This window comes from Podarcis vaucheri, assembly GCF_965113315.1.
Source record: "Podarcis vaucheri genome assembly, chromosome: Z".
Taxonomy (NCBI): domain Eukaryota; kingdom Metazoa; phylum Chordata; class Lepidosauria; order Squamata; family Lacertidae; genus Podarcis; species Podarcis vaucheri.
The window spans coordinates 48811000-48826701 of NC_138758.1; the positions used below are offsets into that span (position 1 = coordinate 48811000).

The 15702-nt window shown below is 47.7% G+C and overlaps 1 protein-coding gene across 1 annotated transcript in view; it reads left to right on the plus strand.

Annotated features, from left to right (window-relative positions):
- PTRH1 (peptidyl-tRNA hydrolase 1 homolog) overlaps window positions 1-15390 on the plus strand; it is a 15747-nt gene extending 357 nt beyond the window's left edge. The window contains exons 2-5 of the mRNA XM_082209023.1: window positions 7250-7469; window positions 9308-9407; window positions 11057-11102; window positions 14646-15390. Coding sequence (XP_082065149.1) covers window positions 7250-7469; window positions 9308-9407; window positions 11057-11102; window positions 14646-14873 — 594 coding nt within the window. The 3' untranslated portion in view covers window positions 14874-15390. The remainder of the gene's footprint in view (window positions 1-7249; window positions 7470-9307; window positions 9408-11056; window positions 11103-14645) is intronic.
- Window positions 15391-15702: the final 312 nt, after the last annotated feature.

The following is a 15702-nucleotide window of genomic DNA, read 5'->3' on the forward strand; positions in this document are numbered from 1 at the left end:
AATGAAATAAAAGCAAATTGGGCATAGCAGGGGATTGCTACTCAGCAGTATGAGGCAGCGTGTGTCTGCCTGTTTGTGTCACATACGCAGGCGTACTTACGTTTATTACAGTGGTAAAAAAAAAAAAGACACCAAAGTCCTCCTGTTTGCTGCCCCGGTGCCATAGCTGTCAACTTTTCCCTTTTCTTGCGAGGAATCCTATTCGGAATAAGGGAATTTTCCTTAAAAAAAGGGAAACGTTGACGGCTATGCCTGGCGCATATCAAGGGCTGCTGTAGAAGCCGAGGTAGAGCTTATAGAATATTCAGAAAAGCAGCATCTTCTTTTTTTAAAAAAAATTAAATTATTTTTTAAATAATAATTTTTATTAATTTACAACAAAACAAAACATACATACTGATTTCACATCTAGTTTTTCACAAATTGTTTCTTTTCTGGACTTCCTTCAGCTGTTCCGTAAATCATCCATAATCATTTATTTTAATTACGCATTCCCTAGTTTGTATTGCCATTGTTTATACCCTTCATTTCTTTTCCCTTTAGACAATACTTCTCAGTTTTTCACAGTGCTTTTTTAAACCCCTCTAGCGTTATCTGTCCCTCACTTATGCTTTCCAGATATTCCACAAATTTCCCCCAGTCCTCGATGAACCTTTGGTCTCTTAGGTATCTAATCTTCCCAGTCAATTTGTCCAACTCAGCATAGTCTAACAACTTTATTCTCCAATCTTCCACCGTCGGTATTTCCTGTTGTTTCCATTTCTGGGCCAGTAGCACTCTTGCTGCTGTCACTGCATATTGGAAAAATTTGCAGTCCTTTCTTTTTATCTCATCTCCTAGTATTCCTAATAGAAAGGCCTCTGGTTTCTTTATAAATGTATATTTCAAAATCTTCTTCAGTTCATTGTATATCCTTTCCCAGAAGCCTTTCACTTTCTTACATTCCCACCACATATGATAAAAAGAACCTTCTTTATCTTTACATTTCCAACACTTATTACATGTCTTATACATTTTCGCTAATTTCACCGGTGTTATATACCAACTATAAAACATTTTCGTAGCATTTTCTTTTAACGTCATACATGCTGTAAATTTTAGGTTTTCTTTCCATAATTTTTCCCAGTCCTCAAATTGTATGTTATAACCAAAATCTCTGGCCCAATTTATCATTACCGACTTAACTTCCTCATCTTTCAAATTCCATTCTAACAACAACTTATACATTTTGGATAGAATTTTGTGGTCATTATTTATTATTTCCATCTGAAATTTTGAATCCTTGTCAGCATAACCGCCATCTTTGATATCTTTCCTAAACATTTCATTTATTTGAAAATAGTGCAACCAATCATATACATATTCTTTAACCTGTTCATATGGTTTCATTTTCCATTTCCCCCCTTCTTTCAATAACAATTGACCATATGTGATCCAATTGCCTCTCATATTAATTTTCTTTATACTCATAACTTCTAACGGAGATAACCAATGTGGTGTTCTAGGTTCTAATAGGTTTATAATTAAAGGACCTCGGAAGATGTGGTTCTCAAAACCTTTGTGGATTTTCTTCTTCTCATACCACAAATATGTGTGCCATCCGAATCTGTTGTCATACCCCTCTAAATCTAACAGTTCCTTATTTTCTAGTTTTATCCAATCTTTCAACCAGCAAAGGCAAGATGCCTTATAGTATAATTTCAAGTCAGGCAGGGCAAAGCCTCCTCTTTCTCTCGCATCTGTTAACAACTTAAATTGAATTCTCGGCTTTTTGCTATGCCAAGTATATCTTGAAATCGCTCTTTGCCACTCTTTAAAGATCTTATGTCCCTTAATTAATTAATTAATTATGTCCCTGCTCCCTTCCAGGGCCTTCTCCAACTGGCCCAGGGGGCGTGGCCCAGGCCCTCTCTCCCAGCTATAAGGGGACTCCTGCTGCAGGGAAGCCTCGGACCATCGGCTGGGTGAGGACTGCAGGGCCTGCTCCCTCCCAGGGCCTTCTCCAACTGGCCCAGGGGGCGTGGCCCAGGCCCTTATTTGGAACAAACTTTTGGGGAAGTTGGGAAGTGTTCTGCAATTGCTTCCCTGTTCCAAGTGGTTAATGTGTTTTAAAATGTCCTCAAGCAGTTGGTGGCAATTTAAATTTGTATTTCTTTTTTCCCTTTTTTCTCTTGTTGGGGGTGGGTGGGTGTAATGGATATTTGGTTGGGGATTAATTTTAGTATAATTGTTATGTTTTTGTTTTCTTTTGTTTTATTGGTTCTTTATAGTTTGTGTTTTGTTTTTAAGGGGCGGGATCGGGGCTGCCTGGGAGTGAGGCCCCAGCCAACACGATGGCTGGGACAAGCTCCACAGGGGGGGAAGCACTGGGACATCCGATCTCGGTGATCATGGGCAGGAGGCGGAGTTACGCTAAGACCAGACCATGTCATTACCGAGGAGGCAGGTTTAGTCGTTGTTTGAAGACTATCCCTGCCTCCGGGTCTGGCCTTGACCAGATGGATACTGGAATCAACAGGGGAAACCCACATAACCTGAAGGTGTTGCTGTGTAATGCCAGGTCAATGATGAATAAAAGCACTGCCATCCACGACCTGATTGTGGATGGAGGATTTGACCTGGCTTGTGTGACAGAGACCTGGTTGAATGAGGCAGATGGGCCTGTCCTTGCTGCCGCTTGCCCACCAGGTTTCTCTTATGCACAGCAACCCAGGCCTTGTGGGCGGGGAGGGGGGGTTGCAGTGATTTTTAGGAAGTCATTAGTTTGCACCAGGCGTCCTACTGGGAAGACCCAGTTTTCTGAGTGCATGTTCTGGAAGTTGGGCAATAGGGGCAGTACAGGATTCCTTTTGGTGTACCGACCTCCCCGCTGCACCAAGGATTCCCTGTCCGAGCTGCTTCAGGTCGTGGCGGATGTTCTCCTGGAGACACCTAGTTTGGTTGTCCTAGGGGATTTTAACATCCACGCCGACACGACCTTACAAGGGGCCACTCGGGACTTCGTGGAAAGCATGGCCTCCATGGGGCTGTCCCTGAATAAGTTGGGCCCAACTCATAGTCATGGACATGCCTTAGACCTGGTATTCACCTCTAGTGACGTGGGTGATCTGACACTAAGTAAAAGTGAAACCAAAGAAGTGCCATGGTCAGATCACTTCCTGGTGCAACTGGACTTCTCCGCGACCCTTCCCCTCTGCAGGGAGGTGGGACCAATTCGGATGGTCCGCCCCCGCCACTTAATGGATCCAAATGGTTTCCAGAGAGTGGTAGGGGATGCTTTATCCCATGTTGATGGCCTTTCAGCTGATTCCCTGGTGGCCCGCTGGAATGCGGAGTTAACCAGGGCTATCGACTGTCTGGCTCCGAAGCGCCCTCTCCGATTGCATGGAGCCCGGACAGCCCCGTGGTTTTCTTCGGAGCTGAGGGCGATGAAACAATCGCTGAGACGGCTAGAGCGTCGGTGGCAGAAAACTCACTCCGAATCTGACCGGACACAGGTTAGAGCTCAACGTCGAGCCTACCAAGTGGCGATAGCGACGGCGAAGAAGACTTTCTTCACCGCCTCTATTGCATCTGCAGAAAATAGTAGCAGGAGACTCTTTCAGGTGGTCCGCAATTTAACGGAACCACCTTTACCACCGGGGCCTTGTAAAGACCCCAAGATCTCCTGCAACGATTTTGCAAAGTTTTTTGCAGATAAAATCACTCATATTCGGAAGGAGCTAGACACCACCGTGGGAGCAGGGCCGGGGCGAGAGAGTGCTAGAGCCCTGTCTGGTCAAGTTGCATGGAATCAGTTTCAATCCGTTACCCCCGAGGATGTGGACAGGCTGCTTGGACGCGTGAAACCAACCACCTGTCTCCTTGATCCTTGCCCATCCTGGCTAATAAAAGCAAGCCGGGAAGGGCTGGGCGATGGGCTCTGCGGGGTGGTGAATGCTTCCCTCTGTGAGGGAACATTCCCAGATCCGCTGAAAGAGGCGGTCATTAAACCGCTTCTTAAAAAACCATCTTTAGACCCGGCCAGTATGGCCAACTATCGCCCAGTCTCAAATCTTCCATTCTTGGGCAAGGTGATTGAGCGTGTGGTTGCTGAACAACTCCAGGCACGCCTGGAGGATGCGGACCATTTGGATCCCTTCCAATCAGGGTTCAGGCCTCATCATGGGACTGAAACTGCCTTGGTCGCACTGGTTGATGATCTCCGACGGGCTAGGGACAAAGGTGAGAGTTGTTTCCTAGTTCTGCTGGATCTCTCAGCGGCCTTTGATACAATCGACCATAACATCCTTCTGGACCGTCTAGAGGGGTTGGGAGCTGGGGGCACTGTTATACAGTGGTTTCGCTCCTTCCTCCTGGGCCGTGTTCAGAAAGTGGTGGTGGGGGATGAGTGTTCAGACCCTTGGGCCCTCACTTGTGGGGTGCCTCAGGGTTCCGTCCTCTCCCCCATGCTTTTTAACATCTATATGAAGCCGCTGGGAGAGATCATCAGGGGGTTTGGACTGGGTGTCCATCAATATGCAGATGATACCCAGCTCTACCTTTCTTTCAAATCAGAACCAGTGAAGGCGGTGAAGGTCCTGTGTGAGTGCCTGGAGGCGGTTGGAGGATGGATGGCGGCTAATGGATTGAAGTTGAATCCTGACAAGACAGAAGTACTGTTTTTGGGGGACAGGAGGCGGGCTGGTGTGGAGGACTCCCTGGTCCTGAATAGGGTAACTGTGCCCCTGAAAGACCAGGTGGGTAGCCTGGGAGTCATTTTGGACTCACAGCTGTCCATGGAGGCGCAGGTCAATTCTGTATCCAGGGCAGCTGTCTACCAACTCCACCTGGTACGCAGGCTGAGACCCTATCTGCCTGTGGACTGTCTGGCCAGAGTGGTGCATGCTCTAGTTATCTCCCGCTTGGACTACTGCAATGCGCTCTACGTGGGGCTACCTTTGAAGGTGACTCGGAAACTACAGCTAATCCAGAATGCGGCAGCTAGACTGGTGACTGGGGGCAGCCGCCGAGACCACATAACACCGGTCTTGAAAGACCTACATTGGCTCCCAGTACGTTTCCGAGCACAATTCAAAGTGCTGGTGTTGACCTTTAAAGCCCTAAACGGCTTCGGCCCAGTATACCTGAAGGAGCGTCTCCACCCCCATCGTTCTGCCCGGACACTGAGGTCCAGCGCCGAGGGCCTTCTGGCGGTTCCCTCATTACGAGAAGCGAAGCTACAGGGAACCAGGCAGAGGGCCTTTTCGGTGGTGGCGCCCGCCCTGTGGAATGCCCTCCCATTGGATGTCAAGCTGATGGACAACTACCTGACATTCAGAAGACATCTTAAGGCGGCCCTATTCAGGGAAGCTTTTAATGTATGATATTTTAGTGTTTTTTGGTTTCTGTGGAAGCCGCCCAGAGTGGCTGGGGAAACCCAGCCAGATGGGCGGGGTACAAATAATAAATTATTATTATTATTATTATTATTATTAATTATAGGGATAGTCTGAAATAGAAATAACATCTTTGGAAGCACATTCATCTTGATAGTAGATATCCTACCCCAAAATGACAATTTCATTCTTCCCCACACCTCCAAGTCCTATCTTATTCCATTCCACACTGGTTCATAGTTATTCTTAAAAAGATCTATATTTTTGGGGGTTACCCATATTCCTAAGTATTTCACCTTTTTGACCACCTCTATCTCTGTTTGCTGTTGCATTATTTCTATTACTCTTTGATCCATATTCTTCGCAATCATTTTTGTTTTCTTCTTATTTAATCTGAAACCTGCCACTCTTCCAAATTGTTCGATTTCTTCCAATACTTCTTTTGCCGTTGTCAGAGCTGCCACCCAGTCCCAGCTCACATAGGACCAAGTCCGCCAGCGTTCACTTTATAAGAGTCTTTATTAAGTTACAGGTTTCATCTCCGAACTGCAGCGTGCAGCTCTACACCTTCTGCCCTAGGTCGGCGAAGACCCGTCTGAGTCCCCGCCTCTTGCACACCAGCTTAATACCCTAGCCTTGCTCCACCTCCTTCGCCTCTCCCTACGTCTCTGGGTCCTTCTGCCCCCCTGGGCCTCCTCCCTTCTACTCTCCTCTGACGCTGACCCCCCTGATCCTTCTGCCTCCTTGCGGCGGGCTTTGGGACCTGGCTCACTCTCCGGGTTGCTTACTGCTCCAGCTTCCGCTGCATTTGAACTTGGCGCGCGCGCCCAACTCTCTACTTTCCTCTTAACCGTTGCCTCGCTCTCTGAGGAGGGCGTGACCACCCCTGACTCGTGCCCTCCCTCCTGCTGACAGCCTCCGGAACCCGATGCCTGGCTACCTTCCTCCCTGCTGCTCTCAGTCTTGAGCGTGGGTCCCGACTTCCAGCTGCTGCCGCCCTCAGTTATGAGCGTGGGTCCCGACTTCCAGCTGCTACTCTCTGAATCTCCTCTGTTCCCTTCCTCCTGGGGTGTCCCCCCGGATCCCCCCCTTGCTCTGCTCACTGGGGCTCCCTTTTGGGAGTCCTCTGACTCACTGCTTAGGCTTGGAGATCTCGGGTCGTCATCATCACTCATTTTCCCTTCGGATTCCTCCCCCTCGCTCTCTGCTTCCTCCCTTCTCTGCGTCTCTGCTCCTGAACCCCTGACAGCCGTGCTTATTGGTTCTTCTATTGTTATTACCAAATCATCTGCCAACGCTTTGATTTTATACTCATTTTGACCAGTTCTACCTGTCTCCTTTTATTTTCCTAGGAAAATAGGAAAAGCAACATCTTCAGCAGCTGAAGGATGTTACATATGAATATTCTCCATGCTCCACTTGATGTTCATGTAAAGCTTATATATAGGTTTTCTTATTCTCTGTTCTCGGGCTGGACTGCCATCTCTGCTGCAATAAATCACTGAGGTGGTGCTTCTCAGATACCTGTGGCCCTAGATATGCAGTTGGACTGTCATAAGCCCCAAAGGTAGATGATTGTGGCTGTGCACATGCCATACACTTAAAACCTCTCACCCCCCAAAGGATTATGGGAATTGTAGTTTGTTTAAAAGGTGCTGGGAATTGTAGAACTGTGAGGTGCAAAGTACAACTTGAGGGAAAGGATGTATGCTTTAAATGTATGGTGTGTATGAGCCATAGCCTAATAACTGTTGCAGGACCACAGCTTCCCCATTCCTGGCAAGGCGCCTTTGGCTATTCACCACCTTACCTTTTCCCTGCACACTGAGCCAGCTTTCCTGCTTACTGTCCTTGGCGGGTCTCACTTGCAGGTGGCAGGACTGGGCAATCACGGCCTGTGTGGCACCCGCCATAGTGTGGGCATGGCTGTCCTTAATCACCTGGCTACCAAGCTGAGCGTGGCTGACCAGTGGAGAAAGGACAAGCGTTGTTGTGCAGATGTGGCATTCACCAGCCTGGGAGAGGTGGAGTTGGTGCTGATGAAACCTCGTAGCTTCATGAACATCAACGGCCGTTGCATAGTCAGCGCTGGTAAGAAACAACCTTTTTATTTTCCTTAACCTGTGCAGCAGAGCTCGTCTTGCCCTGCCTCAGTAAAGCACACACGCCTACATGGCAGACAGGTAGAAACTGACATGAGGGAGGCAGCAAGTTCACTTCTCCTGCTTGTTCACTTCTCAAGGTTAGGTCCAGCTAGAAGAATGGAAAGCATGTTTGTGCGCCTCCTCTGCCCCCCATGTGTGAGTCTAACTGCAAGGGCCATTCTGCTCCAGGCTGGCGTGTGTCTGTTAAGAGGAAGAACAGCGCTTCCCACTACCCACCTAAAATTTTCTCAATTTCTCGTCAACATGAAACTACCGGACACCTTTTATTTATTTCTATTTAGCTTCCCTCCAGCACTGATGACGCTACTCTGTTTTATCCTCCCAACAACCTTGTGGGGTAAAGTAGACAGGGGCTCAATGCAAAGCCACTTCTTCAGCCTCATAGCTGAGCTGGGATTTGAACTGCACTTCAACACTTATTATTATTATTATTATTATTATTATTATTATTATTATTATTAATAATAATAATAATACCCTGTCCATCTGGTTGGGTTTCCCCAGCCACTCTGGGTGGCTTCCAGCAGAATATTAAAATGCAATGATTCATCAAATATTAAAAGCTTCCCTAAACAGGGCTGCCTTCAGATGTCTTCTAAAAGTCAAATAGTTGTTAATTTCTTTGACATCTGATGGGAGGGTGTTCCACAGGGTGGGCACCACTGCCGAGAAGTCCCTCTGCCTGGTTCCCTGTAACTTCGCTTTTCACAGTGCGGGAACTGCCAGAAGGCCCTCGGAGCTGGACCTCAGTGTCTGGATTGGACGATGGGGGTGGAGACACTCCTTCAGGTATACTGGACCGAGGCTGTTTAGGGACTTAAAGGTCAGCACCAACACTTTGAATTGTGCCCGGAAACGTAAACTCTAGTGAGTCCAACACATCAAGGATGGCCGCTCTGTTGCCCTCCAGATGTTGCTGGACCACATTTCCTATCATCACTGATCATTGGCTGTACTGTTTGGTGCTGATGGAAATTAACAATACAGTGGTACCTCAGGTTAAGTACTTAATTCATTCCGGAGGTCTGTTCTTAACCTGAAACTGTTCTTAACCTGAAGCACCACTTTAGCTAATGGGGCCTCCTGCTACCGCCATGCCGCCGGAGTCCGATTTCTGTTCTTATCCTGAAGCGCTATTTCTGGGTTAGTGGAGTGTGTAACCTGAAGCGTATGTAACCCGAGGTACCACTGTGGTGGTGCAGTAATAAAATTGTTAGAGTGTTTGCAAAGCTAAGCAGGGTCCGGTGTGGTTTCAAATTGGATGGAGGATCACATGTTGAGATTCCTGCCTTGCAGGGGGTTGGACTTGGTGGCCCTCGGGGTCCCTTCCAACTCCGCGATTCTATGATTCTGTAGCCGGAGGGCCACAAACTTCCCATTTGCGTTCTGTGCCACAGGTTGTGTTTTTCTAATTCTGCCCAGTAGAGGGCAAGCCACCCTGGTTCCTGCAATACCATGAGAGTGTGGCTGGCCAAATATTGAGCTTTCATCTGGAAATGCCTTTTGTTCATTGTGTTAGCCTTGAAAGAGATTTTCTCACACAGGGAGACGAGGGCTTTAAGAGAGGAGCGAGTACAGATGTCCTCTTTTGAGGCATTTTGAAATTCTGTTGCTTGTTCGCTGATGTGAGGCAGAGCAGACTCCTGTCCTCAACGAGCCTCGCCTGCTGCTTCTGGATTGCATTGTATCTTTTTCTGGCCAAGTAGAGATCTACTTGACTCCCCATTTGACTGAACCTCCTGGAACTTTTTCTCTCTTTTAAAGCGGAGATGTTCAACCTGGGCGCTGAAGATATTTACCTAGTTCACGATGACCTGGACAAGTCCTTGGGAAAGGTCGCCCTGAAGCTGGGAGGCAGCGCAAGGTAACTCTTCATAATTATGAAGCTCCCCATGTACAGAGTGAATAATAATAATAATAATATTTTTTATTATTTATACCCCACCCATCTGACAGGGTTGCCCCAGCCATTCTGGGCAGCTTCCAACATATACAAAAACATAATAAAACATTAAACTTTGAAAAGCTTCCCTATACAGGGCTGTCTTCAGATGTCTTCTAATTTTTTAATAATTATTTATCTCCTTGACATGTCATGGGAGGGCGTTCCACAGGGTGAGTGTTAATACCAAAAGGGCCCTTTGTCTGGTTCGCTGTAACTTCACTTCTCACAGTGAGGGAATTGCCAGAAGGCCCTCGGAGCTGCATCTCAGTGTCCAGGCTAGACGAGGGGGCGGGTAGAGACCCTTCTTCAGAGCTACAGGGCCAAGGCCATTTCGGGCTTTACAGGTCAGCACCAATACTCTGAATTGTGCTTGGAAACACACTTGAGAGCTAGTGAAGATACTTTAGGACTGGTGTTATATGGTTCCAGCGGCCACTCCTAGTCACCAGTCTAACTGCTGCATTCTGGATTAGTTGTACTTTCCGAGTCACCTTCAAACGTAGCCGCACATAAAGCAGTAGTCCAAATGGGAGATAACCAGGGCATGCACCAGTCTGGCGAGACAGTGTGCAGGCAGGTAGATGGAGCTGTGTCCAGTTGGCCTGGGCACAGAATTAACCTGTTTTAATGCAAAGGGGAAGAGCAACATGTGTGTGAGATCAGTGGAGTGTGTGTGGATGGGGGACTGATGCTGATTTCTGGATGAGAAAAGTGTGGGGATAGAGAAGCTGTATGTCCTTCTAGACCAGCCTTTCCTCAACCTGTGGGTCCCCAGATGTTGTTGGACTACAACTCCCTCATCCCTGAGCTCTGGCCTTGCTAGCTAGGGGGTGATGGGAGTTGTAGTTCAACAACATCTGGGGACCCACAGGTTGAGAAAGGCTGGTCTAGATGCTGCTGGACTCCCAACTCCCAGTAGCCCAGGCCAGCATGGCCAGGGATGGTAGAAGCTAGAGTCCAGCAACATCAGGAAGGACACAAAGGCCAGTAGTGGATGGTGCCAGTGCAGTGACAGCTAATTCTAATTTCATCCCCATCCTCCTCCCTCTGGAGTTCTGCAAGGACAAAAGTGAGGCTAAGCAGGAAGAAACTGACCAGCCATGCTGCCCCCTAGACTGGTTGTAAGATGGTAAGTAGGTAGGGTCTGGCATGGGGCATGTCGAGGTTCATGGGGCCGTGCCCCATTTGCCCAAACCAACCAGCCTCCACTGTTTGTTTCTGACAAGGGATTCTGTGTCTTGGCAGCCACAGGACAAAGTAGAAAATTTGCCAGTGTGCCCTTTTTTTTTTGACAGGAAGAGGCAGTGAAGCTGCCCACAGCTGTTAAACTTCTGCCCTGTTAGATGGCTGCTTCAAGACACAGTGCCTCTCTTAGGAAAAGGACAGCCACCCCTGTCCTCAAACAGCTTGTTCAGCATTTTTGGGAATCCTCTGGCCCAGAGGATGAGCATCTGACTTGCAAAGCAATCTGGACCATTGAGTAAATGTTTCTTGGCCCCTGTCAGGAGTAGGGTTCCTTTGTAGAGAGACTGACCAGAGGCTTAGATGCCTTGCTTCTTTTCTTTCAGAGGTCATAACGGAGTCCGTTCCTGCATCAGCTCCCTGAAATCTGATGTGAGTTGCCGCTTTGGTTCACCCGCGTACCACCAAAGAGGACCGATCTTCATTTATTACTGTGACATGAGGTCTTGGTAGTCATCCAAGGATGGGATTCTCGCATATTAGCAGCTGTGTCTGTCTGGAGCTCAGCTTACCCCGGGCGAGAACCCTTGCATGTTTCATGCTTGGCCCCAGGCCGGGGGTGGTGGAGGAAGGAGGTTATTTCAATTGGAAGCAGATGGCTGGCTGCAATCCCAGGACGCCAAACTAAAAAACATTGCGGCCTTCATGGATTGCTCTGTCTCCTTGCTAAGCCATAGCCAAAGTTTCTGTCTAGCCAAAGGGCAAAGGCTGGAGGAGACTTTGCAAGCTTGCAAAACCCACAGAGTCGCTACCAGAGAGAATAACAGACCCTGTATAGAGGAATTATTCACAATTCCTATCAAAGGAGGAAAATCCAATCTTGTAACCAGTCCTTTGTTGGACCATACTGGTTTTATTGTTTTATTGGTGTCTTTTTAAAGATGGGATGAATTCAAGACTGTTGGGTTGGCTTGAAAGCTTGTTACTTCTAATACCAATTGTCAGATATTTGACTGACTTCATCAGGTTTATGAGGGATTTGCTTTCTCGTCTATCTGACTCATTTATTTTTAGCTTGCATATAGGATTTGAATCCCCCCTCTCTTTTGCCACAAATGACTTTGAAAACAATGTTCTATTGATAGGATTCACATTAAGATGGTTTTCATTTTTTAATTCAGGGATTCCTATGTGAAGATTTGAGCATAGCTTCACTTAAGTCCCAATAACTTGAAGGCAAGCAAATCACAATAATCGTTATCTAAATTTAAGCCTATGTGCTTTAAAATAAAATAAAAATGAAAGCAGCAAAATACAACAGCCCCAGAAAACCAAATAAAAAGACTTCAGATATTCCTTAAAAGTATGAGATGATAGGTGGGAGGCAAAGCCTGTCCTGAAATTACAGCAATGCAGGTACCCCACCAAGAGAAGTGCTGAATCTCAGTAGCAGAGCACCTGCAGGGCAAACACCTGTGAATTGAAGCAGGTGGCGCTGTGGTCTAAACCATCGAGCCACTTGGGCTTGCCGATCGGAAGGTCGGCGGTTCAAATCTCCATGACGGGGTGAGCTCCCGTTGCTCTGCTCCAGCTCCTGCCCACCTAGGAGTTTGAAAGCACACCAGTGCAAGTAGATAAATAGGTACCACTGTGGTGGGAAGGTAAACAGCATTTCCATGTGCTCTGGTTTCTGTCACGGTGTTCCATTGCGCCAGAAGCGGCTTCGTCATGCTGGCCACATGACCCGGAAAGCTGTCTGTGGACAAACGCTGGCTCCCTCGGCCTGAAAGCAAGATGAGCACCGCAAACTCAGAGTCACCTTTGACTGGACCTAACTGTCCAGGGGTCCTTTACCTTTCTACCTTAGGAGAATGTTGGAAGATTCAGGACAGATGAAAGCAAGTGCTTCTTTAAGCAGCACCTAGTTAAGCTATGTTAACCTAGTTAACCATGTGAGATGAGAGTGCTGCTCTTGTGCTTGCATCCTGCTTGTGGTTTTCCCAAAGGTATCTGTCCAGCCCCTGTGAAAACAGGATGCTAGACTAGATGGACCATTGGCCTGATCTAGTAGGCTCTTTCTATATTCTTACATAATTCTTAGAAGTAAAGCTTCAATCCTGCCCCAATAGTCTGCTGATTAGTAAAGGCAACCCCTGACCCCCCTTGTGCTGCCTGAGAGGTAACAGCAGAGTGGGAAGGAGGAGGCGGAGAGGGGAGGTTACATTTTGGAAATTGCCTCTCAGGGAAGATGAGTGAGGGTAGGGCAGGGTTGAGAGAAGCAGCTGCTCCTCGTCCCTGGGTCTCTATCCCTCCTCTCCTCTCCCCTCCCCAAGCTTATTAGAAGAGGCATGGAAAGAAAGTTGCTGTTGTTGTTTAGTCATTTAGTTGTGTCCGCCTCTTCGTGACCCCATGGACCAGAGCACACCAGGCACTCCTGTCTTCCACTGCCTCCCGCAGTTTGGTCAAACTCATGTTGGTAGCTTCGAGAACACTGTCCCACCATCTTGTCCTCTGTCGTCCCCTTCTCCTTGTGCCCTCCATCTTTCCCAACATCAGGGTCTTTTTCAGGGAGTCTTCTGTTCTCATGAGGTGGCCAAAGTCTTGGAGCCTCAGCTTCAGGATCTGTCCTTCCAGTGAGCACTCAGGGCTGATTTCCTTCAGAATGCAGAGGTTTGATCTTCTTGCAGTCGATGGGACTCTTAAGAGTCTCCTCCAGCACCATAATTCAAAAGCATCCATTCTTCTGCGATCAGCCTTCTTTATGGTCCAGCTCTCACTTCCATACATCACCACCGGGAAAACCATAGCTTGAACTATACGGACCTTTGTCGGCAAGGTGATTTCTCTGCTCTTTAAGATGCTGTCTAGGCTTGTCATTGCTTTTCTCCAGAAAGTACTTGGGCATAATAAGAACTTAAGAGCCTGGCTGATGGATTGGGACAATGCCCAGTCATGTCCAGCATCCTGCTCTCCCAGTGGCCAAACAGATGCTGCAGTAGGAAGCCTGTAAGCAGAACCTGAGCGCAACAGCGTTCTCCCCACTTGCGGTTCCTAGCACTGGCATTCAGAAGTAGTGGAGAGAGAACTTAGCCATCACAGCTAGGGGCCACTGGTAGCCTTATCCTCCATGAAGTTGTGTCTTTTAAAGCCATCCAAGATGGTGGTCATCACTGCCTCATAGGGTAAAATATCCCTTAGGTGGACTATGCATTGTGTAAAGAAGCACTTTCCTTTGTCTGGAATCTTCCAGCGTTCAGCTTGCTTGGATGTGCCAGAGTTCTAGTTTGGTGAGAGAGGGAGAAATACCTTTCTCGCTGCACTTTCTTCATGCTAGGAACTATCTTATACACCTCTTTCATGTATCTCCCCTGCCCCACACTCACCAGCAAGTGAGGGTTGGACAGGTTAAACACCAAGACTGTCAGCTGCCACTCTCAAACCATAAGAATTGGGTCACTTCTGTTCAGTCCAAAATACGCAGCCTCAACGTAGACATGACATCAAACTATGGTTAAGGAAGCTTAACAGTCTTTTCACATGATGACAGAAATGACCAAAAATCAAATAAAAAACCATGGTTTACAGTCATGTGGGAAACCATACTCTGAAGCCAGTATTTGAAATTTGCAAACCATGGTTTGATGTGCTGTCTGAATTGACTGACAATCGTTACAACAGTTGCCTCACCTTGGGAGGTCACCACACCAAAGACCAGAGCTCTGAGCAGGTGGGAAATGAAAGCAAGCAAGCAAGCTGTTCTGAACTGTAGGTTGTATGACTGTGGTTGTACATTTGGAAGCTATAACCATTGTTTGGCTTATGAAACTGTGGTTAGGGCAAACCATGGTTTGGTGTGTCTGCTGTTGGAGCCAAACACATGATAACTGGTAAGCACCACGCCAGCAATTCTGGTGTATGTTATTGGGCAGAACAAAACTAGCTCCCCCTTTCTCTCTCTTTCTCTCCCCGCTTCAGCGTATGGTCCGACTGAGGATAGGGATCGGCCGCCCAGTGGGAGAAGCTGCCGTGGAACACTACGTATTGGGCAGGTTCACCAGAGCTGAGCAAGAGATCTTACCACAAGTCTTTGAGCAGGCAGTCACAATGCTCCTGGGACACATCCAGCAGAGGAAGAGCAGCCCAGGGACCCCGGAAACTTCTGGGTCACCAGCCAAGACACCTCTTGGGATGGAAGGCGCATAGCAATCATGAATGCTTTGGGTGTTTGTGAGCCTGTGTTCCCAGAAAGAAACTATTTGGGGGCTTCTGATTGCCAGGATGGGCCAGAACTTGTGACCTATTAACACATCTGAACCCAGAATTACTTGGGAGTAGGATGGGCAGGCAGCGCCCAGGATTCCTGAAGGGAACTGAGAGGGGGAAGGCAAACCACCAGAACCGAGCAAATGGATGTTATCAGAGAAACAGCAAGTCTAAGGCTATGGATATTCCATGTTTATGTGATCTTACCATGCACTGTCTTGCTGCCTGGAGTATCCCCCAAATCACAGCTTTCAGGGGGGAAACAATCCTTCTAGCCCTCATGAAAGCCAGGATTGAAATCACGTGGGCAGCAAGCACCTGGTTGTCACTACTAATTCGCCTTCGGTAAAGCTGGAGTTGGGGGGTGGGGGCTTCAGTGCTTTGCTTTGTACCTTGCCCCTCTATGATGGGAGAACAAATGGCGCAAAATAAGAAAATGCATGTTTAATTTGCATAATTTCTTCTTTTATTCCCCCTACCCCTTGGAACATTGAGTCAGGGTGGGATTTACCAGTTTTATCACTGGAGTGGACTGCGTACGACTCTTGAGTGATGGGGCGGAGGTCCAAAGTTCGCTTTCTCTCACCTGTTCCTTTCAGCTGCCTCGGAGCAAGTTCCCACTCAGAAAAGCCCAGATATTAACCCTTCTTTTGAGTTATACAGCTGGCTGAGGGCTCCCCCTAGGACAGGGATGGGAACCCTCAGTCCCAAAAGCCTCTTGGGCCTCTTTATCTGTCCCTTGAACCTCTTCAGACCACTCTCGCTTCAC